The sequence below is a fragment of the Trichosurus vulpecula genome, chromosome 6 (assembly GCF_011100635.1).
Source record: "Trichosurus vulpecula isolate mTriVul1 chromosome 6, mTriVul1.pri, whole genome shotgun sequence".
Lineage (NCBI taxonomy): Eukaryota > Metazoa > Chordata > Mammalia > Diprotodontia > Phalangeridae > Trichosurus > Trichosurus vulpecula.
In genome coordinates this window covers 66,154,404-66,181,442 of record NC_050578.1, presented here as the reverse complement: position 1 = coordinate 66,181,442, position 27,039 = coordinate 66,154,404, and the positions used below count along the sequence as shown (strand labels likewise).

The window sequence follows — 27,039 nt, the reverse complement described above, 5'->3', positions numbered from 1 at the left end:
AGGCCCACCTGGTGGGGGGAATTAAGTGGCGGATCAGAGCAGGAGTGCAACAGCCTGCTGAAGATCTAAGCCCAGTCTGGACTGGGGGTCCTTGGGGAAGGAGGAGTGCGGCTCTGACAGAGCTGGCACCTCCCCCCCAAACGTAGAACATAGAACTCGTAAGTCTACAAGCAGTCATACCCCACTGAAAAACTCAAGAGTCAAGTTAGTTGGTTGGGAATATGGCCAGGCAGCGAAAACGCGCCCAGATTCAGTCTCAGACTTTGGATTCTTTCTTTGGTGACAAAGAAGACCAAAACACACAGCCTAAAGAAGACAACAAAGTCATAGAGCCTACAACAAAAGCCTCCAAGAAAAACATGAACTGGCCCCAGGCCATAGAAGAACTCAAAAAGGATTTGGAAAAGCAAGTCAGAGAAGTAAAGGAAAAATTGGGAAAAGAAATGAGAAGGATGCGAGAAAACCATGAAAAACAAGTCAATGACTTGCTAAAGGAGACCCAAAAAAATACTGAAAAATACACTGAAGAAAACAACACCTTAAAAAACAGTCTAACTCAAATGGCAAAAGAGCTCCAAAAAGCCAATGAGGAGAAGAATGCCTTGAAAGGCAGAATTAGCCAAATGGAAAAGGAGGTCCAAAAGACCACTGAAGAAAATACTACTTTAAAAATTAGATTGGAGCAAGTGGAAGCTAGTGACCTTATGAGAAATCAGGATATTATAAAACAGAACCAGAGGAATGAAAAAATGCAAGACAATGTGAAATATCTCCTTGGAAAAACCACTGACCTAGAAAATAGATCCAGGAGAGATAATTTAAAAATTATTGGACTACCTGAAAGCCATGATCAAAAAAAGAGCCTAGATACCATCTTTCAGGAAATTATCAAGGAGAACTGCCCTGATATTCTAGAGCCACAGGGCAAAATAGAAATTGAAAGAATCCATCGATCGCCTCCTCAAATAGATCCCAAAAAGAAATCTCCTAGGAATATTGTTGCCAAATTCCAGAGCTCCCAGATCAAGGAGAAAATACTGCAAGCAGCCAGAAAGAAACAATTTGAGTATTGTGGAAACCCAATCAGAATAACCCAAGATCTGGCAGCTTCTACATTAAGAGATCGAAGGGCTTGGAATGCGATATTCCGGAGGTCAATGGAGCTAGGATTAAAACCTAGAATCACCTACCCAGCAAAACTGAGTATCATGTTCCAAGGCAAAATATGGAGTTTCAATAAGGCATCATATCTTGCAGAGAGTTGAATTTAATGTAAATATTTGTAGAAATAAAAGGAAAATCTGCTATGTATAAAATGGGGTTTCATATAATGTTTGATACCTAATAATAGAGCAAAAGCTGCATGCTATGATAGCAGAAGTTCTTAACCTGATATCTGTGATCTTATATATATATATATATATATATATATATATATATATATATAATTACATCTCAATCTATTTTTTACCACTATCTTATTTTATTCATTTAAAAACATTATTGTGAAAAGCGTTCCATAGGACTCCATGACATAAAAAGCTTGAAAATCCCTATACTATAGGACATTGTGGATTTACACATTCAGATACAATTAAATTGACAAGACCATTTTTCTCATGTCCTATTGGATTTTACTTTTTCAAAAGGTGATTTTTTAAGTGTTTCTTTGAACAATTAAAAAATCCATCCATAATGAGCATAATTCTAAAATTATTAATTTTTAAAGGGAGAATGAGCCATGAGCTAATTTAAGATCATAGAATTATGGAATCTTGGTCATGGAAAGAACTTTCAACCCCAAGATTTTATTTGGGAACTCAGGTCCACTGAGTGACTCCCAAGGTCATGCAATGTATTAGGAGGGCAGAGTTTATAATCTCAAAGAGGATCATATATATGTCTGAAACATTTGGAACCACTGGATATAAGAAACTCTCAAAGTAGGAGGCAGAAGAATCAAAGCATATATTTAGTCTCCACAGTAACCAACCCATGAACCAGCACCCCCATTTTGACATATTGATCAAAAGCTTCCAGGTCCAATAAGTACGCTGCACAAGAGTAACCAGGAGGCCACAGAGAAGCATGATGGTGTACAGCAAAATCATATACATGCTTCCCCTCTATGGTAAAAAGATTACCCACTGGCCTCAAGTCCTTGTTCAGCTTCCTCCCGTAGGTCAGTTCTGCTGCCGGCAGCTCCTGCTTCGGCTGTGGCTCCAATGGAAGCTGTTTTTAACCATCCGGCTTCTGCAGGGGAGTAAGTTACACCGGGGAAAGCACAGGTTCTTTCAATCTGCTTAAGCAAGGTGAAGGGGTTGACCAGGAAAGCACAGGTTCTTTCCATCAGCTTAAGCAAGGTGAAGGGGTTGACCGGGAAAGCACAGGTTCTTTCCATCAGCTTAAGCAAGGGAAGCAAGGTGAAGGGGCCGACAAGCTTACTCCAGTCCGACATACAAACAGCATTCAGTTCAGGGGAAAAAGCCAAACTAGTCAAGGGCCCTTGTTGGCTAAGTGCTAAGGAGCCCATTTTTGGTTACCAACACATGCAGTTACCATAGAGTACTTGACAAGAGGTGATCAGGCACCCAGATAAAGATATGGGGTCAGCTGCAATCAAGCAGTAAAAAAGTTTATCTAACCATATTTTTTCCTGTCCTAGACTGTTGTACTTTTCTCCAGCCCCCCTCACGCAAATGCTCATAACAACATTAAAGTTCAAAGGGAGAAACTGTGTTTGAATTGCTTTGGTTTCCCCCCAGAGCACCTATAGTGACTTGGAGAGAGAGGGATCAATAGTAGGTGCTCATAAATACTTACTGATTGTTTCAGATGTATACAGGTCTATGGCCTATAGTCAACTCCATAAAAGGAAATATATGTAGAACCAGTGCCAAATGAGGGTCATAGTCTGACATCAATGTGGTTTACATGGTGTCTGACCTAATGTAATAGAGTCGTACTTTCAACATGTGCTCCCATAATGCTGATGGTGCTTGGGAAGATGCCAGTAATGAATAACATGGGACAAAAGTTGCTCCTACAACAGTTATTACTTGGGGTAGGGATACAGATTAAGAGAAAACTGGGAAAACTCAGATGAACTCACATAGAGTGAAGTGAGCAGAAGGAGGAAGAGAACAATTTATACAGTAACAGTAACTCTGACTTGCAGTGTATTGGTGTGCCATAATTTGTAGAATATGCTACATTTTTTTCTTCTTAGAGAAAAAAAATCATACCTAACATTTATGTAACGCTTTAACAAAGGGCTTTGAATATGTTTTCCTATTTGCTCCTTACAATAATCTTGTGAGGTAGGAGATATTATTCTCTTCACTTGAGAGATGAGGAAACTAAGGCATAGAGAGGTCAAGTAGTTTGCCTAGGATCACACAGCTACTAAGTGTCTGAGGCAGGACTTGAACTCAGTTCTTCCTAACTCTAACACTTATCCATGAAACCATATTTTTGTCTTTGACTTTTAAAACATTTCATAACCTGGCCCCTTTCTACCTTTTTAATCTCCTTACACCCAACCCCCTTCCACATACTCTTCAACCCAATGACACAGGCCACCTTGATGTTGCTTCCAAAGGACATAGTCTCCTAAATCCATGCATTTTTGCCATCTGTCCCCATGCCTGGGACTTTCACTCTCCTCGTCTCTGTCTCTTGGCCTCTCTGGCTTCTGTTACGTCTTAACTAAAATCCCACCTTCTCCAAGAAACTGTTCTTCTTAAGTCCTCCTTAATCTAAATGCCATCCCCCTGAGATTCTCTCCAATTTATTCTGTAGCCCATCTTCTTTGTCATTGGTGGGTTGTCTCCCCATTAGGCAATGACCTTCATGAGAGCAGGGACTATTTTTGGCTCTGTATCCTCAGGACTTAACATAGTACCTGCCCCATGATAGGCACTTAAATAATTCTCAGTGATTTGATTTGCCTACGGCATAGCCCGTGACTCTTTGACAGAACTTGTCACTGCTCTTTCCTATAAATTGATCTCATAGAGAAGGTGCTTAATAAAGATGTGCTGATTGACTCTAAAACTGCAGACTGTCAGAGATAATAGAGATCTTAGAAGTCATTTAGTCTAAACCTCTCATTTTATATTTGAGGAAACTGAGGCAAATAATTTGAAGTCATTTTTATTGAGCAATGGAACTGAAACTGAAACCCAAGCATCCAGACTCGCAACCTACTTAAAAAAAATAGTGAACAAAACTCTATTTTCTCTCCCTTGTCCCCTGACCTATTGAAAAGACCAACAAGGGGCAGCTAGGTGGTACAGTGAGTAGAGCACTGGCCCTGGAGTCAGGAGGACCTGAGTTCAAATCTGGCCTCAGACACTTGACATACTTAGTAGCCATGTGACCTTGGGCAGGTCACTTAACCCCAATTGCCCTGCCTTTCCCCTTGCAAAAAAAAATATATTAAAAAAAAGACAAACAAATACAAACGAACAAACAAAAAACCTTTGTAACAAATATGCATAGTTAAGCAAAAAAAAAATAATAATTCCTGTATTGGCTATGTAAAAAAATGTCTTATTCTGTACGATGAATCATTACTTCCCGGTCAAAAGATAGGTAGGTAGCATGTCTCATCATGAGTCCTCTGGAAGTATGGGTGATAATTGTTTTGAACAGAGTTTAGGTCATATGTCTTTGTGGTGTTGTTATTGTATAAATTGTTCTCCTTATACTTCTGCTCATTTTACTCTGCATCAGTTGATACAAGTCTTCCCAGGTTTTTCTTAAGCTGTCTCCATCACTTCCTTTGGCACAATTGTATTCCATTACATTTATATACCATAATTTGTCCACCTATTCCACAGCTGGTGGGAACCCTCTTAGTTTCTAGGTCTTTGATACTATAAAAATAGCTGCTATAGATATTTTTTTGTAAATACGGGCCTTGTTTCTTTTTCTTTCATCTCTTTGGGACTTTAGACTTAGTAGTGGTATCCTTGGCTCAAAGGATCACCATGCCCTTTTGGGGACCCAGTTCCAAATAGTTTTCAAGGATTTTCACCTCCATCAGCAGTGCTTTCATAGACCTCTATTCCTACAAACCTCAAGCACTTACATTTTTCTTTTTTGCCATCTTTGATATTCTAATAGGTGTGAGGAGGAAGAGCGCAGTTGCTTTAATTTGCTCTTCTTTAATAGTGATTTGCAACATTTTTTTCCCATATAATTGTTGAAAGCTTAGCTTTCTTCCTTAGAAAACTTCCTGCTGATATCCTTTGACCTTTATCAGTTGGGGAACCCTAACCTGCTAGTCTTACCATGACCCTGGGATGTCTGTATTTCTCACTCCCAGACTAACAAAACCTTCCTGTGCTAGCTGTGTGTGTGTGTGTGTGCGCGCGCGCGCGCATGCACGCAAGGGACCTCTAGAGGCAATAATTAATGAATTTGATCCATTGTTCAATGGCAATGTGGTAGGGGGACAAAGTGTTTTGTTTTGTTTCCTTTCATTTGTTTATTATAGTTTCTACTCCAGAGTGCAAGCAATAGTCAGGCAGAAATTAAGGCACCAGACCACAACATTGTTCGGCCTTGTAGCCATCTGGGATATTTCTTATTAGAATGCTGTTGAGATCTTGTGCCCCAAATATGACCTACTCTGCTTTTTTTTTTCTTCAACTACAATGGTTTATTGTGGGAGATTTTTGCTCCATTTTTTTGAGGGGATTTATTTAAAGTCATTAAAGGTAAAGGGGTTTAAAGATATTTCACTGATTTAATCAAATCTTGAGAATTCAGATGTAAATCCTAGAAATTATTTGCTGAACAAGCAACTCCCAGAGGGGAGATATGGGAAGGCTCCTCCCTGTTTTTCCTCTAATTCTTTTACAAAGGTAGGAAGTTCATAGGTGTGGAAAATTGCATATATTTTCAAATTTTCTTAATGTACTGGTCAGTTTTACTGATTTTTTTTTCCTTTTAAAATTGCGTTCTTTGTCATAGTGGCTCAGTGGGAGTGAGGCAATAATGGGAATATTTAATATTAAGTTAATAATTAAATAAATGAAATATAAATAATGGGAAAATTTATGTAATGTAGAAGTGAGATATCAATAAAATTTGTTTTTAAAAATAGAAAATATTTTCTAAAAGATGCAACGTATCATTGCTATGTGGCACTAGCCCGATATAATCACAGACATCAATATCCTGAAGGAAAATTCGAAATCAAGGTTAACCTTTTGTACATGACAGAACATTTTCAGAGCAGAGCCTATCTTTCTTGGCTCAGATATTTACATTTTTTTCTAATTTGTTTGGCACAGATCTGCATGTGGGACACGGTGCATGTAGAAACACAAACATGATCTTTGCACAGGTGGCCCCACTTTTACTGTCAAACACATGACCGTTAGCCCCATCTCTTGCAATGCCCTAGGTGCCTCTTCTATGTAGCTGGCAGGATCTTAGGGATTTGTCTTTGGCTGCCCATCCTGTTCCCTACTGTTCTCTTCCATCTGCCTTACCGGAATTGGGCCCCATCTGATCAATCCCCTTATCATCCAACTGGAGAGAGTCTCCTCCGCTTGGCCTCTCTCCCACCTCGTATTCAAAGCCAATTCCAGGAGCCCAGAGCAGGTGGCGTTCCCTCAGCCAGTTACCTTAAGTAGTAGCAATTACTGGAAAGTGAAGGGTCTAGAGAGATGGGAGGAGCATCTGGTACTGCAGTGAACTTGGCCCTGAAAAGAGTCAAGGGACCAAAGGAAAATCTAATTCGTGCTGGGGATGCTTCCCCTGGGGTGCTCTCTCTTCTTGCCTCCCTTACCTTATTGCTTTGGCACTTGGTTTAATTCATGTATCAGTCTTGACCTGAAGCTCAGAAAATGGGTTCAGATGGAGACCTCCTTAGAAAGAAAATCAGTTTTTTCTTCACTCTGCATACATTTGTACTTTTCTGACACATTTATAGAATTAGGCTAGTGTTTTTAGTTGTCAATTTTTCAACATATCTGGCTCTAATTAGTTCTTAACCCAGGGTCCATAGAGTGGTCCATAGGTATATAGATATAGAGATAGAGATATAATGTACACATACAAACACTTATATATACACAAATGTGTATATATGTTTATGTTTATATGAATGTACATATACATAGATACACATTTACATATACATGCATATTCAAATATATATGCATATATATATATATATATATATATATATATATATATATATATATATATAATTATTTCATTCTAATGGGTTTCCTTTTCAGTCCTTTGTGGTTCATTTTATGTATTTAATTTTTTTTTTTTCTGAGAAGGGATCCATAGGCTTCACCAGTTTGTAGGGGGGTGGGCGGGGTGTTAGGGTTAGAACTCCTTTTCTAAATGGTTCCCTTCCCTGCAAATTTTGTGTAATAGATTGCATTTTCTCCCCCCACTTCCCACCTCCCTCCACCCCTGAAAAGAGACAAAGAAATTCAGAACCCCTGTGTCATATTAAGGGTACCTGGGTGGCAGAGTGGCCAGAGTGCTAGGCCTGACATCAGAGAGATTCATCTTCCTGAGTTCAAATCTGGCCTCAGACACTAGCTATGTGACACTGGGCAAGTCCCTTAACCCTATTTGCCTCAGTTTCCTCATCTGTAAAATGAGCTGGAGAAGCAAATGGAAAACAACTCTAGGATCTTTGCCAAGAAAACCCCAAATGGGGTCATGAAGAGTCCGATACAAGTTAAAAATTACTCAACAACAGTAAGAAAAGTGTCATATAAACATAGCAAAACAAATTCACCTGTGGACCAAGCCCAAAAATGTGTTTCTTTTCTTTCTTTTTTTCTAATTAATCTATTTATTTTTAGTTTTCAACATTCACTTCCATAAGTTTTAAATTTTCTCCAGCTCCCTCCCCTCCCCCCTCCCCAAGACAGTGTGCAATCTGATATAGGCTCTACATATACATTCTTATTAAACACATTTTCACATTAGTCATGTTGTATACAAGAAATAGAATGAGTGGGAGGAACCATGAGAAACATAAAAACAAAACAAAAAATACCAAGATGTGTGTCTTAAGCTGAATATTAGTCCATAATCTCTCTGTCATGAGGTAGGCAACATTCTTCATTATCAGTCTTCTGGAATCATTTTTGACTATTTAGTTATGGCTTTTAGAACTGTTCATTTTTGTAATATCAGTGTTATACTATAAATTCTCTTGGTTTTGCCCATTTCACTCTGCAATATTTAATACAAGTCTTCCTCGGACTTTCTGAACCCATCACTTTATTTCTTATAACACAATGGTGTTCCATTACATCACATTCCAAAACTTGTTTAGCCATTCCCCTAATTGAGGAATATCCTTTTAGTTTCCAGTTCTTTGCTACTATTAAAAGAGCTGCTATAAATATTTTTTGTACAAATAAGACCTTTTCTTTTTCAATCTTCTTGGGAGGAAGTCCTAACAATGGTATCACCCAGTCAAAGGTAATCAGTTTTTATTACTTGGGAAAAATAATTCCAAATTGCCCTTGAGAATGGTTAGACCCAGTCACAGCTCCACCAACTGTGCATCAATGTACTTTTTCCTCCAAAATCCTGCCAACATCTGTCATTTTCTTATTTTTGTCAGTATTACTGATCTAATGGATGAGGCCCAGAGAAGTGATTTTCTGGATAGCACAAAAGGAAGAAGTAGCAGAGTCAGGATTGAGACTCTTCAAAGCCAATGCTCCTTCCACTTTAGCATATAATCTGGTATTATAAAATGCTTCCAATTCCTTCTCTGAACCTGTCTACTGAATCCTCATGTTTTCATAATATTTTAAATGTAGTAATTCCAGGATTTTCAATATTTTCAAATCCTAATATTACAAGGGAAACCAAATGTATCATAATAAAGTTATCAGGTTTGTTCATTTGTTTGATGAATCCAGATTAAGAACCCCCATCTGAGACTATAAGTTACGAAAACCTGGTTGATCTATTTTGAATGCTCTGCAATTTCTTTTTAAAGTTGATTTCCTAGATCCAAAATGTATTTTCCCATAGAAGCAATGGTGGTTAAACTGCCAGGCTAATTCACAAAGGCCTATTTTACCCATAATGCATTTGAAGTATTGTCCTTCAGAACTTAACCACCATATATAGCTGGAGGTTCCCCACCACTGGAATCAAACTCGAAGAGAAATGGCTCGCTACATTTGCACATTGATTTAGAAAATCACAAATTAACATTATCTATGTTGTATTTTTATCTTTATTTATTTTGTTAAATATTTCCCAATTATATTTTCATCTGTTACTGATTGCTTCAGGCCCAGAATTTGACACTTATGCCTTTATCAATGAAATCACATATCAAAAATATGGCAAAGCCCTGAAGTAGGAATAAGTACAACATGTCAACCAGTGTGGCTTTTTAATAGCATGGGCTCACAGGATCATGGAGTGAGAGTTAGATGGGACCTTAGAGGTGATTGTGTCCAACCTTTCATTTTTAGGTCTTTCCAATGTGCACACCCAAGCCAGAATAAATGGAGGAGTTTATATTGTTCAGGCATTTCAGTCATGTCTGACTCTTCCTGATCCCATTTGGGGTTTTCTTGGCAAAGATACTGGAGTGGTTTGCCATTTCCTTCTCCAGCTCATTTTACAGATGAGGAAACTGAGGCAAAGTAATTTTCCCAGCTAGTGTCTGAGGTCACATTTGAATGCAGATATTCCTGACTCCAGGCCTGGGACTCCATCTACTATGCCACCTAGCTACCCCTATACTTGTGTGTTAGCTGATATTATTTTGAAAATGCCTAGCACACTTACGAATAGCTTTGGATATCAGTAAAGCTCATACCTTGATCTCTGGCCTTCCTCCCAAACATTGCTCAAAGGATAGAACCTCCATTATGGAGTCTCATTTGGACTGTTTCCCCATAGTCATTGCTAGAGCCCTTAGGTTTCACATTACTTTATCTCTTTCCCCCATTTGTACACTCTCCTGCTCCATACCACATTACCTTAGGGCCAAATTCCACTGTTCTGTAATGTACTGTACTGTAAATGGTGGTGCTGGTGGTGGTGGTAATACTACTAACAATAGCTATCATTTTTGTAGTGATTTAAAGTTTATAAAACAGTTTACACATATTATCTCATTTGATAACTAGCAAATTGGACAAACTTCTTGTCCTAATGTGCTAATGAACTGTAGAAGCTCCTCAGGTCCCTCCATCTGCTTCTTAGTATACACATCATAACGTGACCATTTGAAGACAATAAATGATTTTTTTTGTATTTTAATGCATTATTTTAATATATAAATTAAGTAATATAACCCAGATGAGCTGCTTGTAGAGTCTTGTTAGCGTATATGACTTTGGAGGGTTATGAGTTTAATGTGACTCTTTCAAAAGTTATTTTCTAAAAAATACCACAATACACAACTCTTCATGGTCAGGTTATGGATTCCTGTATCATAGTCAAGCAGTGCAACACTTCAGGTGTATTATGGTTCAAAGGTCCTTTGGGGGCCAGCCTGGGAATTTAAGCATCCTTGTTTCTATGAGAAAATTCATTTGGGATTTAAGGAAAGACATCCCCCCACCCCGCCTCTGGCAAAATAACTATCTTCAGTGCAGAGCTTCCCCTGTCAATGAGCTGGAGTTTCTTAACCTTGAGTCTTAGAGAGCTCCCTGAGGGCACTAAGAGGTTTAGTAACTTGCCCAAGGTCACAAAGCCCTTACTTGACAGAGGCAGCACTTTGACTTACGTCTTCTGGACTAAGGGGCACACTGGCTTTGATGTTATTCCTTTGATTAAATGGAATGATAGAGCATATGGAAATATCTGGTGAAAGACTGAAGAGAATAGGAGGTGAATATAAGTAAAGATCTACAATGACTAAGGGAAGAGATAGAATGAAGAAAACAGGTTCTGTGCTAGTCCTGAGATCTTGGGTAAATTATTCTTTGTGCCTCGGTTTCTTCATATATAGTTTTGTTGGGGGATGTTTGGGTGATCCTAAAGTAGGCCAAGTTTGCTCTCAGAGGTCCATTCCCTGTAGTTAGGGCCTCTCCCTGTATTTCCCCTTCCTCTTCTCTCTCCAACCTGCCCTATGATTCTATTCTCTCTATATGTATCTATTCTCTGCTGACATCCACTCAGTCCTGGGGCACTAGCTCTTATTTGTAGGTGTTAATGGGAAAGTATCCCTGGCCAGTACTTACATTTCAGAGACAATGACTTAACTGAAAGTCATGACTGGTGGCTGGTACTTGGCAAGCCAGCTGCTCCACCTTTGCCTAGGGCTGGCCCTGGGTGGAGGTGTTGAGAACGACTTCCTCCTCCCAAATTAGGCAGAGCCAAAGGGAACAGCATGTTATTGTGTTCCCTCTTTTGGCAGCTCAGTGATGGGGGATGAGGCATGGACTGGAAGAATAAGAATTATAGATTTTCCTGCAATGACCTAACTCATGCCAACAGAATAGAAGGCGGGCAGCTTTGATAGATAACCCTTGATCTTTGTCTAAAATGATGAGGTATTTATTTATTGTTGATGCTTTTTCTTGTAGGTTGGACATTAGGCTTTTGATGCTAAAGATCTGACTTTTTCTCTTTCAGCTGTCCCTTTTCCTCCAAGTCACCGGCTCACAGCAAAGGAAGTGTTTGATAATGATGGGAAACCTCGGGTGGATATCTTAAAGGCACATCTCATGAAGGAGGGACGGCTGGAAGAAAGTGTTGCTTTGAGAATAATAACAGAGGGTGCTTCAATTCTTCGACAGGAAAAAAATTTGCTGGACATCGATGCTCCAGTCACAGGTAAATCCCACAGAGTTAGGCCAGCCCACTACACATTCATGGCTTATGCATGAAATTCCAAAGATAGGTCCCCTAAGGCCTCTCTATATGTTACAAAATGCTATTGATCTTATCGTGGCTTGGTTATTGCATTAACATTAACATTGGCCATGGAGGGAAAATGACATTTTAAAGATAAAATAAAAATGTAGAAAAATTGCAGAACTGTTATTATTAATTGTTTTGGTCATTTCATGTCTATAAAAATCATGACATTGTTTTAGTAATATTCAAATTGCTGTTAGAGTTGGGAGAAGAAATTATGAGAGAATATATATGTATATATATATATATACATATATATATACACAAACAGCCTTTCATATATACACTTGCATATATATATATACATACATATATGTATATGTATGTATATATATATGCATGTTTATATATGAAAGGCTGTTTGTTGGGGAAAGAGAATCAATGGCCCAAGAAATGATTGAGGGATACTAGGACATCTCAGAGGCATAAGGGTCACTGTGAAGCAATCAACGTCCAGAGGTGTTAATTTTCCACAGGATATGACTACCCCATTGTTCTTTTCTTGAGAGAATTTGTGACAATCTATATGTACATTTTTACCTTTTTGATCATATGTGTGTTTGTTTATTAATTGGATTTGCATTATCATAGCTTCTTTGAGCAGCAGCATGGTAGGGGACAGAGAGGTGGAATTGAAGTCATGGAGATATCAGCTCAATCTCTGCCCCTGAAACAGATTCATGGTGCAGCCCTGGGAATGTCACTTAACATGTCTTTCTAAGGAGTGCTCTCAGACTATAAGTTGCAGAGGAAGTGTTGACCTGTATTAGTAGTAGTTTTGCCATTTGAGATTTCTCTGTGCCGATGACATCAACTTATCCAATCCCTGCTTTTTGGAACCCTCTTTCCCCCACAAAAAATATAAAACTGTCATTAACATCATTTATTAGTATATGGAACCAAATGGTGGCCAATATATGCTTTTGTTCCAAGACTTCTAGAGAAACTAAACTCCCTGATTGGCATGTTTAACATTCTAATTGAGTAACCAAAATGTTGAGAAGTAAAATTTTGATGACATCTAAATAGAAAGAAAGGAACAGTTTCTAGGAGATTTTTTTCTGTAAAATTTTCTTCATTACTGACACTAGATCTCTACATTGGTTTATGTGACATAGCTCAATTCTGGTTCTCCATCTACTTCTCTGAGCATTCCTTCTCAGTCTCATTTACCAGTTCCTCTCCTTACCCCCACCATCCCCAAGTGTGGAATTCCCCTGGTTCTTTCCTCTCCTTTCTTCAAATGAGATAATATTTATTTGTAAAGAACTTAGCATTCTGCCTTGTATACAAAAGGAGCTTAATACATACTTAGTCCTCTGCAATTTTCCCCTCTCATCTTCTCTCTCTATGTTCTCTTTTTTTTGACAATTTCATCCACTTCCATGACTTCAATTATCACCTTTTCCCAGGCTGACTCCTTAATCTGTATTCCTACTCTCAAACTCTCCCCAAGATCTAGTCCCATACTTCTAACTATTTACTGTCCGCTTAACTGAATGTCTGGACAGCACCATGAACTCATTTTTTTTTAAAAAAGGAAACTCATCTTCCTCCAAATCTAACTTCCCTATTTCTGTAGATGATACTGTAATGCTCTTAGCTAAGTTGAAGCTTTGAAATCACTTTTAACTATTCTCCCCTTAACCATCTCTAACCAATAAACTGCAGGTCTTTTCATTTTATTTTATTTTTGGTTTTGTTTTGTTTTACCATTGCAGTATCACTCATAGCCACACTTTGTAGAATCTCAGTCACCACCCTTGGTCAAGCCCTCACTCTCTTGTTCAGTCTGTTGTAAAAGCCTCCTAACCGGTTTCCCAACTTTAGATGGCTTCCCTTTTCAATTCATTCTTCACACTACTGCCAAAGAAATCCTTAAAATTATATGTACTTATAAATACCTAATTATTGGTAGTAATAATTATGAGTAACAACAATGATCACATTATAAACATATGTAAAAACCTTAAATCACTACATAAATGTCAGTTATTATTATTAACGTGGATTCTTATTGCCTTTCAACTAAAATATAAATTCCCTTGTTTCCCTCATGTGATTCTAATCAATTCTCCCAGCCTTATTTTACAGGATTATCCTTTTCATCCTCTAGACTCCAATCTGATTTTTAACTGTTCCCTGGTTCTACCCATCACTCATCCCCTACATACCTGTCTATGGAAACCATCTTCTTCCTTCAGCATCCAGTTTAGGTGTCACCTCCTCTATGAATTCAGAGGAATTAGAACTAGACAGAACCTTAGAAATCACTTAGTCCTATTCTTTCCTTTTAGAGATTAGGAAACTGACATGGAGAGAAGTTAAAAGAAACACTTATTCAACATCACATAGTAAAGGAGAGATCTGAAATTTGAACCCAGACTAATCTGCTTCAAAATCCAATGCTTTATCACTGTGCTATAGCTGCATCTTCCAAGAGTCCACCCTTCTCCCCCAGCTAGAACTGATTTCTCTTTTTGAATCCTTCACACTGTTTCATTTGATCTCTCCTATATGCTTACTCATATTTTAGTCAACAAATCGAAGCATTTATTAGGCACTTGCTATATGCTTGGTGCCATACTAACCCTGGGGATCCAAAGAAAGGCAAAACAGAGTATTTTGATGTATTATTCATGTACTTGCATGTTCTCTAAGACTGTAACTTCCTTCAAGGAAATGGTTTTGTCATTTTTCTTTTTTTTACGTTTCTATTCCATAATTTTGTGTTGAGCATAACAGGCCCTTTAAATCTTTGTTGTCTTGAATTAATTTGCCTTCCGTTTATATCCAAATACTCTTCTGGTAGAATCTATGTAGCTGCTCTAGGGAGATGGCTTTCCATGAAGCTTCTGATACTACCTGTGTGGCCCTGGGCAAGTCACTCAGGTTCTCTAGGCCTTACTCATTTGTAAAATTAAGGGGTTGGACTACATGGCCTCTAAGATTTCTTCCAGCTCTAAATCTACATGTAGCAAATGTAGCCATTGACCTCCTTTTCCCAGGAAGAAAAGGATGATTTGAGTTTCTTTCTTCAATGGAAGTTCCTTCAATCTTTTGAATAAAATAGGGAGTGAAATAAACACTAGGTAAGGAATTAGCCATCACCTAACCTCTCCAGGTCCCAGTTACCTCATTGATGAAAGGAAGAGAACTGTCTACATGATTTCTAAGGTGTCTTCTTGTCCTCAATTTTGTCATCCTGCTAAGTAGCTAGGTGGCTCAGTAGATAAAACAATGGCCTTTTAAGTGAGGAAGAACTGAGTTCAAATCAAACCTCAGATACTTTACAAGCCCTGTGACCTTAACCAAATCATTTAATCTCTCTCAGGCTTGGTTCCCTATCTGTAAAATTCAAACGATAATGGCACCTACTTCCCAGGGGGAAAAGAGTGAGGATTAAATGGGGTGATATTTTTAATTCATTTTGAAAACTGTGAAGTAATATATAGATGCTACTGTTTGCTGTTATTACATCAAAATGACACATCATTATATAAAATGTCATTTGTAATGGTCAAATCACTGGAATCATAGCTTTACCTGGTTCACAAAGTCTGGGTTTAATTTCTTCATCTACATAGCAGGCAGAAACATGAATTATTATTCTCATCTCTGTCCCATTAGGATGTTAAAAGAATATAATGTAACAATTTATGAAAAAGTCTTTTAAATTTTTATGAGAGAAACAAAAAAAAACCCAAAGCTAAAGGTCCTATTGTGTAATATAACAGCAGTAAAATCCATTCTCAAATAGTGAAGACAGCTTGAGAATGCCTGTAAATTAATTTTTTCTAATGTTAATATGACTTTTTAAGGGAGTCTGTTATGTTGTATAAAGTAGATTTATACTTGACTTAATAATCCTATCTGATAACTTTTATCTTGACCTCTATCTGTTACCTTGACTTCTGTCAAGGTAAATCTGTTTGGGAAGAGTTTCTCAATCTTTGCTGTTACCTTTTTCCTTTTAACTATCCAGGCTTTATGTTCAATTCTGATTTTGTATATATTGACATTTTGGTCTAGATAGTAAGATAGGGAGGCAATGGAGCTGTTATTTCATTGAGACAAAGAACTCAAAATGAGGAAAGTACCATTGCAAATGTTGGACAGCATGTAGTTTTTCAGTAACCTACCCAGGGTCACACAGTGAGGACATAATCAAGGTTGTTGAATGCTATTTTCCTGGCTCTGAGGCCAGCTCTCTATCTATTTAACACTGTGCCACAAAGTTAGCAATAACAAATATGATAATAAAGGGCACATGTAAAGTAACTGTTTAAATAGTTCACTAGGATTTGCCAGCCAGATTATTCATTATTTACTACTAGTCTTATAGAACCACAAAATGTTGCATGTTAGAACCAGAAGGGCCTTAAAAACCATCTCTTCTGATCTCCCTTTTCCCTCTTATTATTGTTTGTCCTTCATTCTCAAAGAGGACCCTGACATCAGGAAGGTGACGCCATGACTTGCAAGTGAATTAGATTTAAGTGAGGCAGGGCTGTGCAAAGTCACCAGCCTCACTTTCTCCTCTGGAGCCATCTGGGTCCAGTGGCAAGATATAGATCAGGACAGCTGGAGATGGCTCCACTCTCCCTCTTAGGCAAGAAAAAAACAAGGCCTAGAGGCGTTAAGTGATTTGCACAAGTTCACACAAGTAATAAATAAGAGTTGAGGTCTTATGATCTTTTTTTTCTTTAATGTTCTGGCTTAAAAGAAAAGATATAGACTGTGCCTTGGAAAACCATTGCACTCAAACCTGGAGTAGAAAACATTTCCAGAGACACTGGACTGAAACTTTCTGTGGAAAATATGTTATCTTTACACTTCTCAAAATAAAATCCTGTCCTTCAGAGGAAAAAAATGCCTTATGGCAGGTTTCAGTTATACAGAGGTATACATGAATGTGCAAAGAGACTGGAAGAAGTGGTGTCCTGGTTAGCTGAGGGCTAATGGAGTGCCTGATTGGTGGGTTCTATCAAAACAGCATAGATGGAAGCCCCTGCCTCATTTATAGATTTAACAGTCTTCAGAACAGCCTTAGGTAGCTTGTTCTACCCTTCAGTTCTGATGACAAATTCTTGCATGTGTTTTAGATGGGATCCTTGTTCACCTCTGGGTCAGACTAGTTGGCTTTTGGGGTCCATTCTGTGATTCCGTGATTTTTTTTCGAAGGGGTGGGGGAGGACTTCCAGTGTGGCAAATCCCTCCATCTCCCCAAACTACAACACATTTCTAACTTATCTACCAAGTTTTAGAGAATTGTCTGAAGCGCGCAGAAGTTAAGTGGTTTATCAAGCTATTCAACTGTTTTTCATTTGTGTCTGAGTCTTCATGACCCCATTTGGGGTTTTCTTGGAAAAGATGCTGGAGTAGTTTGCCATTTACTTCTCCAACTCATTTTACAGATGAGAAAACTGAGGCAAACAGGGTTAACCAACTTGCCCAGGGTCACACAGTTAGTAAGTGTCTGAGGCTGGAAAATGAATCTTCCTGACTCCAGGCCCAGAACTCTATCCACTGTGACACAGGTAGCTCCTAAGTGTCTCAAAAATAGGCTGACTGAGCCCAGATCTCCAGGACTGCTTCTACCCTGGCAGCCTAATAGCTACACATGAATAGAAGAAAAAAATTTGCATTGGAAATCAGACCTGAATTATAGGCAACTCTCTTGAAATAAATTTGCTTACTTATACCCAGGAGTAACTAAGGAATCCATGCAGTGGAAATATAATCTAAAAAACAAAAACCTTTTTATCACATCTGCTATTATTCTCAAAAAGCTCAAGAAGCCAAGTAGCCTCAAGTAGTTTTTATTACAATCCTCTTTGTATTTTTTTTTCTTACTTTCTGAGAGCCTGAGGATTGATATTATAGTGGTTGAAGGGAAAAGTGTATTCATTGTCTCAGGGTCGAAGAGGAATACTCCCCTTGCTTTGCATCCATGCATAAATTAGAGACTGCTCCACCCTGTCAATGCCCTTCCAAAGTAGATTTTTAAAAAAGAATGACTGCAAATTTCTTTATAATTTTTAGGACTTTCTTCAGTTTAAAAAGTATTATACTGTGTAACTTCATTTAATTTGGAATTTTCACTCTCTGAATACATATGACTCAGCAATGTAAAGCTTATTTGAAAAAAAAAACATTTAAAATAAAATAAATTAAAAAAATCAAAAACAAGCAAACAAGCCAGGAGTGTTGCTGAGACACATAAGTAGGGGATTAGCATATGGTAGCTATGAGATAACCATCCCATTAAAAATCCAGCATGGGTCAGAACTGTATCAATGTGCCATATTCAGTTCAGAGCGTCACTCCTCAAGAAGGGAGAACTTGGCTAGGGTGCCCAAGATGATGATGAAATGGTTGAAGAATAGAACATGGTTGGAAAGGTTACAGATATGAGGATTATTTAATTTGAGTAGGAGATAGCCTCCAGAAGATCAATGTGGATTGGTTTTTAATTGTCTTGGAGTTAGAGGTTCTTCTGCCTGCTTCAGGTTCCCCCCCTAAAGTAGTGTGTTAGGTGGTTAAGAGATTAGGCAGCTACCCTTGGATGGGTGAGCAGATTTTGCTTTAGTGGAGTTCCAACACAGGCTTACATTGACAAAGTGCCATATCCTTTCCATATCCTCCATTGGAGTTTCAATGTATCATGGATTGGCATAAGAAATTAAAAGGGAATTTGGGGGGAGTTTTGTGGAAGCCACAGATGACACACCAAGTCTAGCAGATGACACAGAAAAGGTTTAGAAACTCAGAAATACATAAAATATATGTATAGTATTGTATATTAACATATTTTGTCCTTTAATACCACAACAATTCAGACTTCTTCTCTAGTATGAAGGAAGGGCCAAAAAATTTTGCAATGCATTTTCTAGATTGCAGAGGCACTGAGCCCTCATCCCCCATGATGAGGAAGGGATAACTGCGTAACATTTAAAAAAAAATCAAATGACATAAATATGTTGAAGCAGCCTGGCAAAGGACCATTTGGCCCTGCATGTACATTAGGATCACTGTAGGCCAAATATTGACTTAGAAGACCTTATATAAATATTATCTATGTTTTAATGTATTGTTTATTTGTGAAATATTTCCCAATTACATTTCGATCTGGTTGGGGCTGTACTTGGCAGTCTTGTGGGCCATATGTGGCCTACAGTCTGGTATAATGTATATAGAATTGCTCTCCAAGCCAGAAAGACCCGGGTGTAGTCCTTCCTTTAACACATGCTAGCTCTGTGACCCTGGACAAGCCAAGTAATCTCTAGGTGCTCTAAGCAACTTTCAAAGGAAAGGTGCCAACCCCCATTGGTAAATGAAGATTCTTCATCCAGGAGCTCTTTATACTATTGAAATCACTAATCCAGACCCCATCCCTCAGTTCCTATCCCTATATACAACAAATTTGTATGCATGTCTGTATGTATATTACACTTCTTTCCCCCATGTTTCCCCCTCTAAAATTACTAAAAAGCCATTCTCAAACATTTTTATCTTATTCCAAGAATGTCCTTAGCAGTGTCATTGACTGATCATGTGAGATAATTTCTTCAATTTTTTAAATAGCAGTGTTACCTCTACAAATGTATCTCTCTCTCTCTCTCTCTCTCTCTCTCTCTCTCTCTCTCTCTCTATCTCTATCTCTATCTATGGTGTCTATCATCTATAGCTATCTTCCTGTCCATTTGTCTGCTTTTTTTGTCTTTCTGTCTTGGTTTTATATATATTTACCAAATAAAAATGATGATAATAAATATCTAGAATTTATTCAGCAGTTCAGCATTTGTAAATCTTTTACAAATATTGTAACTTCTATTCTTCATAATATCTCTGTGGAGTAGGTACTATTATTATCCCCATTTTACAGATGAGGAAAAAAAAATTAGCAAGGTTAAGGGATTTGATAATAGTTGCTGATTTGAACTCAGGTCTCCCTGACTGAAGGCCAGTACTTTATTCACTGTACCATCTGGCTTACACCTCTCAGTACCAGAGTTGTTAGTTCATTTTCTTAATAAAATATAAACTGAAAAGAGGACAACAAACTAATGAAAGGTGTAAAAGAGTTATGGAAGGTTTTTCTAGACAATCCATTTATCATCTAAGAAAATGGAGCTATCACTTGGAAGTCAACAATGTCGTAGTTCCAGATGTGCTTCCAGAAAAGGTAGCTACATCACTGAAGAAGAAAAAACAAAACAAAACAAAACAAAACGTCTAGGAAGCAGCTGCACTAGATCAAGGGAATACAGACAGTGAAATGACTCTGCAAGAGGAAACAGAATCATAATGATTTTCAAGGTAACTGAAGGAAGAGGAAGATATCAAAGGTGTGGCAAAAATCTTGGTCCTTATTACCACCAAAACAAATGGTCTGAGAGAATCGCAATTATGGATTAATATGTATTCCTTTGCCATCTATATAAAACTTGTACAAGAATAATTGATACATGCATTGAGGGCATCCTTGAAGAAATTCAAATGATAACATCTCATTGGGAATATAAACTACAATTAGCTTTGCCACTGATAACATATGATCTTCCACAATAAACTCCATCTTTACCATAATGCAATTGATAAAAAAATGTAGAGTTAAAAGAAAAAAAAGAAAGATGTAGAGTTCCGGATCTGACTATACTAATACTTTTTAAAATATAATATAGCATCTGTTTCAGGAGAGCAAAATGCTTCTTAAAAGACTCTCCTCAAACCAGGTATCTACATGCACACATCAAAACTTTAGGAATTTCCTCGAAAGATATGGACAACAGAGCTAGCTTTATTCAAGAACCCTCTGATCCTGAGTCTCAAGTGACATATAACATAGGAAGATATATGTTTGATAAAGGTTTTGGCCATTCTTGTGAAGGAAATCCAGTGCAGAGTCCAAGCTAAAGAGATTTTCCCTTAAATGGTCAAGTCTCTTATGTTTTTGTAGTTGATATCAAGGTTTACATCAAGACAGTAAACATTTTGGAGCTTCTTGAATGAATTCTATCATCACACACACACACACACACACACACACACACACACACACACACAGAGTTGGGCTTAAACAAATGGAAGAGGGATACCTATTGTCTAATGATTGGTGATTGAGAGACTAGTGATCTCCAAAGTGGGGTCTAGGACTCACTGTGGGGCCATGGCCTGACCTCAAGGGAGCCATGTAGCCAGGTAATAATTGCTAATATTTATATAGCACTTGCTGTGTGCTGGGCATGGTGCTGAGTGCTTTACAATTATCATCTCATTTGATCCTCATAGCAACCACAAGTGGTAGGAGCTATTATTATCCCCATTTTATGGATGAGGAACCTGAGGCAAACAAAGGCTAAGTGAATTGCCCAGAGTCACACTACTAATAAGTGTGTGGGGCCAAATTTGAACCCAGGTTTTTCTGATCCCAGCTCCAATGCTCCATCCAATGTGTTTCATTCTACAATCCCCTCTATCACCTATCATGGGGATTGTCTCAAGTACAACCGTATCTTTATATATGTCCCAACATATCTTCTTTCATTCTCCCTCCTTCTGCTGTGTAAACTATGGGACTACCCCTTGTCTCTGCCCAGCTTTGGCCTCTCAAAACCATTGAAATCTAACTGCAGTGCACCCACAGTCATAGCCACAGAGCTGTCATTGGGAAAATCCTGCACACTGACCCAACATATTCAGTCCTGTCTCCCCGCACTTCATGGCTTTGGCAGGCAGCCCCTTGGGAGATAGTTCGTTCCTGGATAGTGCCAGTGATTCAAAGCTCCACCTTCACCCTATTCATTATTTATCACTTGGGGAAGATCGCAAATCTCATTACATTTTCTTTCTCACAATCCCTCCACTGATCTTGCTTATTAGGGAAGGGCAACCTAATCATTGAAGTCATCCAAGTTCATAATCTTGGTGGCATCTTCTATGCCTCACTTTGCTTCATCCTGCACATCCAATCAAGGGATAAATTGTGTTGCTTCTATTTCTACATCTCTCCTTTCCATCCCCTTCTCAGTACTCACATGACCATTAGCTTAGTGCGGGCCCTTAGCACCATAAGTGTTTGCAGTGGCTGGCTAACCAATCAGGACACCATTGTCCCTGGTGGATTGTTATTATTGTTGTTTTTGTTGTTGTTGTTGAGTTGTTCAGTCATGTCTGACTCTTTGTGACCAAGTGCATGGAGTTTTGTTAGCAAAGATACTGGAATGTTTTGTCATTTCCTTCTCTAGGTGGATTACAATCTGCATTGTTAGAAGTAATACCCTTACCATTCATATTGGAGATCCATTTGAGTACTTGAGCATTCCTAAAATGTCTTTCTTTAAGCAATTAATGCTGAAACATTGTAAGACTTAGAGTGAAAAAGGTTACATCCTTTGTTTATGAGAGAGAGAGAGAGAGACAGTGACAGAGACAGAGAGAAAGCCAGACAGAGAAGACAGACAGAGACAGACAGACAAAAAGAGAAAGAGAAAGCAATGAATTAAGGATGGGTTTAAAGGTAGTTTTAATATTTAGGAATTTCTTCCACATTTCATTTTGGGATTAAGCATATTGTGTTGAACACCAGCTCACTGCTGGTATCTCCCTAGTAGGTTTGCAGGTATGTCAGGAGAGATGCATGCTACCCCAATTTTTCTTTGAATTTAGGGGAAAATGGAGGTGAGAAGGATGGGGCAATGTTGAAAGATTAGAGAACTCAGTGATAGCCAATTTACTTCATGAAGACAAGCAAATTTTACTCAGAGAAGTCTTTGAAAGCAATAATATGTTCCATTATAAGGGATATGGAAGGCAGAAAAGAAAATAAGAAAAGAACTATAAATCTTTTAGAAAACTTTACCCCCTTAATTTTATTTTTGGAGATGGAGTTGAGGAAATATATGTGAGGGGGCAACATAGAATATGTAAATAGGGTTTGTGAATATGCTTTGTCTCCCTCTGTTTCTGCATGCATATGCTTACATCCAGGCATCTGGACCAATCTTAAACAGAACGGTAAGCAAAATAACCTTCTCAATCTGCCGAATAGGTAGAGTCCCAGACGGGCAGGGATGATGGCCATTACAAACCAGATGTCTGCTCCAATTCCCATTCCTTTACATAAGTTTTTAATCCCTATCGCTTGGATACTGAAATAGATGAAATCCTAGTCTGATAGGATCTCTAAATATGAACTGATTTCTAGCCTTCAGTATATCCAAATCTTAGGATTGATCATTTAGGCTACAACCAGTTTTTTAGTCATCTATTGCTGTTCTTTTAGCTATCATGTTAAGCACTGCTATATATTTCAAAGGTTAGAAAATATTCATGTTCTTATACATGTGCCCATGTCTATAGTATATAATCATCACTGATAGATCCATTAAGATGATATAAGCCAAAAATGCCCTAAGGAGCCCAAGGGGTAGTGTAAGAAGGAAGATCTGAGAAGACATCATGGAGAAGATATTTAAAATGGACTTTTTAAGCAGTGGATGGAAATTTGACATACAAAGAAGCAGACAAAAGATAGTCAGTGATGGGAATCAGAGGGAGCAAAGAGAAAGCCACTAGAAAGCATTGGTCATCTTCCTAGGTACAAAAATCAGCCTCATTTGGCAAGAGCATAGAGTATGTTAAGGGGAGCAACATTATTTAGACAAAATATTAGGAAGCTGACTCAATAAATAACAAGGAAGTGTTTGGAGCAGAGAAGTGATATGTTTATGTTTAAGTAATTATGAAAATGTCATTATTAATTAGTATGTACTAATTACCAATACTAGCAGTAATTTAAAGAAGTAATTTTTGATACATCATAGATTTAGAGTTGTAAAAGATCTTAGAGAGCAGCAAGTCGAACCTCCTCAATTTTACAGGTTGAGATATTGACCTTGGGAGAGGTTAAGTGACTTGCCCAGGATCACACAGATTATAATTGTCAGAGACAGAATTTGACTCCACTTCCAGTCCTTTATCCACTAAGCGTCCTTCTAGTACTAGGTAATAAAATTTCCTATAATACAGATCTTAAAAAATCACATATGTATATGTAATTTCAGGGATACATTTGTTAAACATCCATTTTAAGTCTCTGATTCTCTGATTAGAGGTTGTTTATTTTCATCAGTAACTTTTAAGGAAGTTTTTGTTAAAGTCCACAGAATACTAACTTTCAACAGTACACCTTGAAGTTCATTTCTTTTCTGCCCATTCTTTCCCCTTCCTGGCCTTTCCTTGCAGAGAATGCTCTCCCTTTCTGATTGTGGAAGCAGAGGGATGGCATCCACAGTTTGTTTCTGATCAATGTTATTCAGAAAGTCAATTTCAGCTGGACTCAGTGCTGAGTGGACATATCACCATCAGCTGGGCAGACTGCTAATCTCCACAATTTGTCTGTTTCCTGAAGTCGGGGATTTGTCCCTGGTGGAGCACAGGATTCCCTCTTATGCCAATGCCTGCCATTTAGCATGCCTTGTCGTTGCCAGGAGAACCCTCTGGCTTTGTTCCTGGATCCAAGAGTGGACTTGTGGCCAAGTTTAAGGTCATGGCATTCCTTCCCTTAAGGCAGCTGACGTCAATTAGGAGAATTCCCCAGGCCTGTTCTCTTGGGAGAGCTAAGTGGGGCTAAGAATGATGAAAATTCTGGGACCAAAAAGAATACAGTTTGCTTTTCTCATCTCTTCTGTCTCAGAGAGAGAAGGATAGGGTCTGGTAATATGTGAAGGCAAAATATATCCTGCAAGCCATTTCGCCCATCTGTGACCTCATTGTGTAAACCTGTAATGCCTGGCCCCTAGCCAGGTATCTATTTTGGTGTCGTTCTCCTGCTAGCACCACTATATTATGGGAGAGTGGAGGAGGGCAGAGCCGTTTTCTGCCATCCTGGGTGATACCATCAAATCCTTCCTCTGTGATCTCTGCCACTCCCAATTATGGCCTTTGACTTAAAAAAAAATTCTATCACTGCCCAGGCAATAGGGTACATGGTTTCATTCTCAAGTTCACTCCTTGCCTACTCTTTGTTTGGTCATTTTCACTTTCTCTAGGCCTAGGGACAAAACCATAAGCCTATATTCTCTCCCCAGGATTTAAAAATTAATCACTAAAGCAGATCTCTGCCACACATTTTGGTTTTAGATAAAGGAAATTCCTGGGATAATTGCTTACTAAAGTTGTTTTCATTATTTGTGATACTTAGCTAACTTTCTGCTTTTGGAATGGTAAGAAGATTATTATTATTAAAAAACAAGTTTGGTAAACAATTGTCAACCTAAGCAAATAGTGAAGTAGCAAAATTGATAGACATGTAAGAGCTATAATAACTTCCAACTTGTTGCATATTTAAAGTTAGCCACAATTTAGTTTATTAAACTTATTATGAAGTTCATGTTGTTGTTCTGTCATGTCCGGTTCTTTGTTCCTGCATGGACTGTATTGTCCATGGAGTTTTCTTGGCAAGGATAATGGAGTTGTTCTCCCTTTCCTTCTCCTGTGGATTAAGGCAAACAGAAGTCAAGTGATTTGCCTGGATGAGATTGTATTTGAACTCAGGTCCAGAGAGCAATAAAGTTAACAATAAAGTGAACATGATAAATAGGGGCAGCCTGGCCTAGTGGATAAACAGGCCTCAGAGTAAGGAAGTTCTGGGTCTCAAGCCTTGACTATGACAAAACTGTCACTGTGACTCGAGGCAAGTTACTGGATCTTCTAAGGCTGGAAATTGCCAAGTGGTTGCTGATTTGCCTTGATAGAAAGGAATTCCTAACCAAGATTTTTTTCCACACCAGGGGGTCTAATGATAGAATTCAGGGGATCTATGAACTTCGATGACCACAACCTACCCAAAAAATCCCTACATTTTGATTTTTACTAACCTCAGAGTTTATGAATTCCTTCAACTATGAATTTTTAAGAACATATTCTAGGAAGCTCTCCATAGGCTACATTATATTGAATATATATGCATGTGTGTGTGTGTATATATATATATATATATACATATATATATATATACATATATATGTGTGTGTGTGTGTGTCTGTGTGTGTGTCTGTGTGTATCAAATATATATATATATGTATTTTTATGTGTGTATGTATGGATATATGTGTGTTAATAGATAGATAGATAGATAGATAGATAGATAGATAGATGGAAGGAAGGATAGATAGAATGAGTTCCCAAATGCTAAGTATAATGAAAATAAGGGGAAAAAAGGATTATTGTTTAAGGAGCAAATTTGCAGAAGAGACAGAAGGAAATGGAATCAAGAGAAGGACCCAGGAACAGTGTTTGGTGTTACCAAGGACAAAGATGCCTTCATCCTCTGAGACTAGGGCAAAAGAGACAATAAAAGATGATGCTGAATGATTTACATGTTATCTTCTATTATTCACTAATTGTTTCATGTTCATTGATCATGTCTTTAACTCAATTTTAAATTGCTTTGGGTTAGGAATCTTGTCTTCCTTTTTCAGTATCCTTCCAAGCATCTGAAATAAGCGCATAATATATACTTAATAAATATTCCAATATAGCAGTGAAGGAAGCGGTGACTGAAGGCTTATCCGTTTCATGTAGATCAACCTGGCTAAATGTGAAAGAACTCAATAGCAGGTTAGTTGCATGGTGATGAAGCTCCTGTCAAAGCAAATCATGAAGATCATCTATGAAAGCAAAAACGGCTTGTGATGTGCATTAGTCAGAGGAAGCGCTCATACTGAAGGAATAAAAAAAAAAAATCTACCCACAAGGTGGCGGGTAGAAGATGACCAAAACCTAATGTTTATAGCATCATCATAATAGCAGGTTTTTTCATGGGAGCAAAGTAGCTAATCTGTCCTTTGACTTAAAAGACTGTATCCTGCACTCAACAAGAAAATAATATTATCTGTAATAATAATAATAATAATAATAATGATAGGAGCATGTCTGAATGCCATGTAAACAAGCCAGTATGACTTCACAATGAGGTCAACCTATGGTCGACCTGTGGTACAACATGACTAGTCACTTAGAATTCTACTTCCTTATTCCATAGAACTATAGATGGGTGGAGTTGGCAAGAACCTTAGAGATAATCTAGTTTTGGATCAAGATCAGGAGAAGGATAGAGATTGGATGTGATTTCATTGGCAT

The 27,039-nt window shown here is 38.1% G+C and overlaps 1 protein-coding gene across 2 annotated transcripts in view; it reads left to right on the top strand.

The window, feature by feature from the left end:
• The window catches only part of PPP3CA (protein phosphatase 3 catalytic subunit alpha), a 396,094-nt gene that overhangs the window by 182,686 nt on the left and 186,369 nt on the right, over nt 1-27,039 (top strand). For both annotated transcript variants that reach the window (XM_036762610.1, XM_036762611.1), the window contains exon 2: nt 11,608-11,808. In XM_036762610.1, coding sequence (XP_036618505.1) covers nt 11,608-11,808 — 201 coding nt within the window. The remainder of the gene's footprint in view (nt 1-11,607; nt 11,809-27,039) is intronic.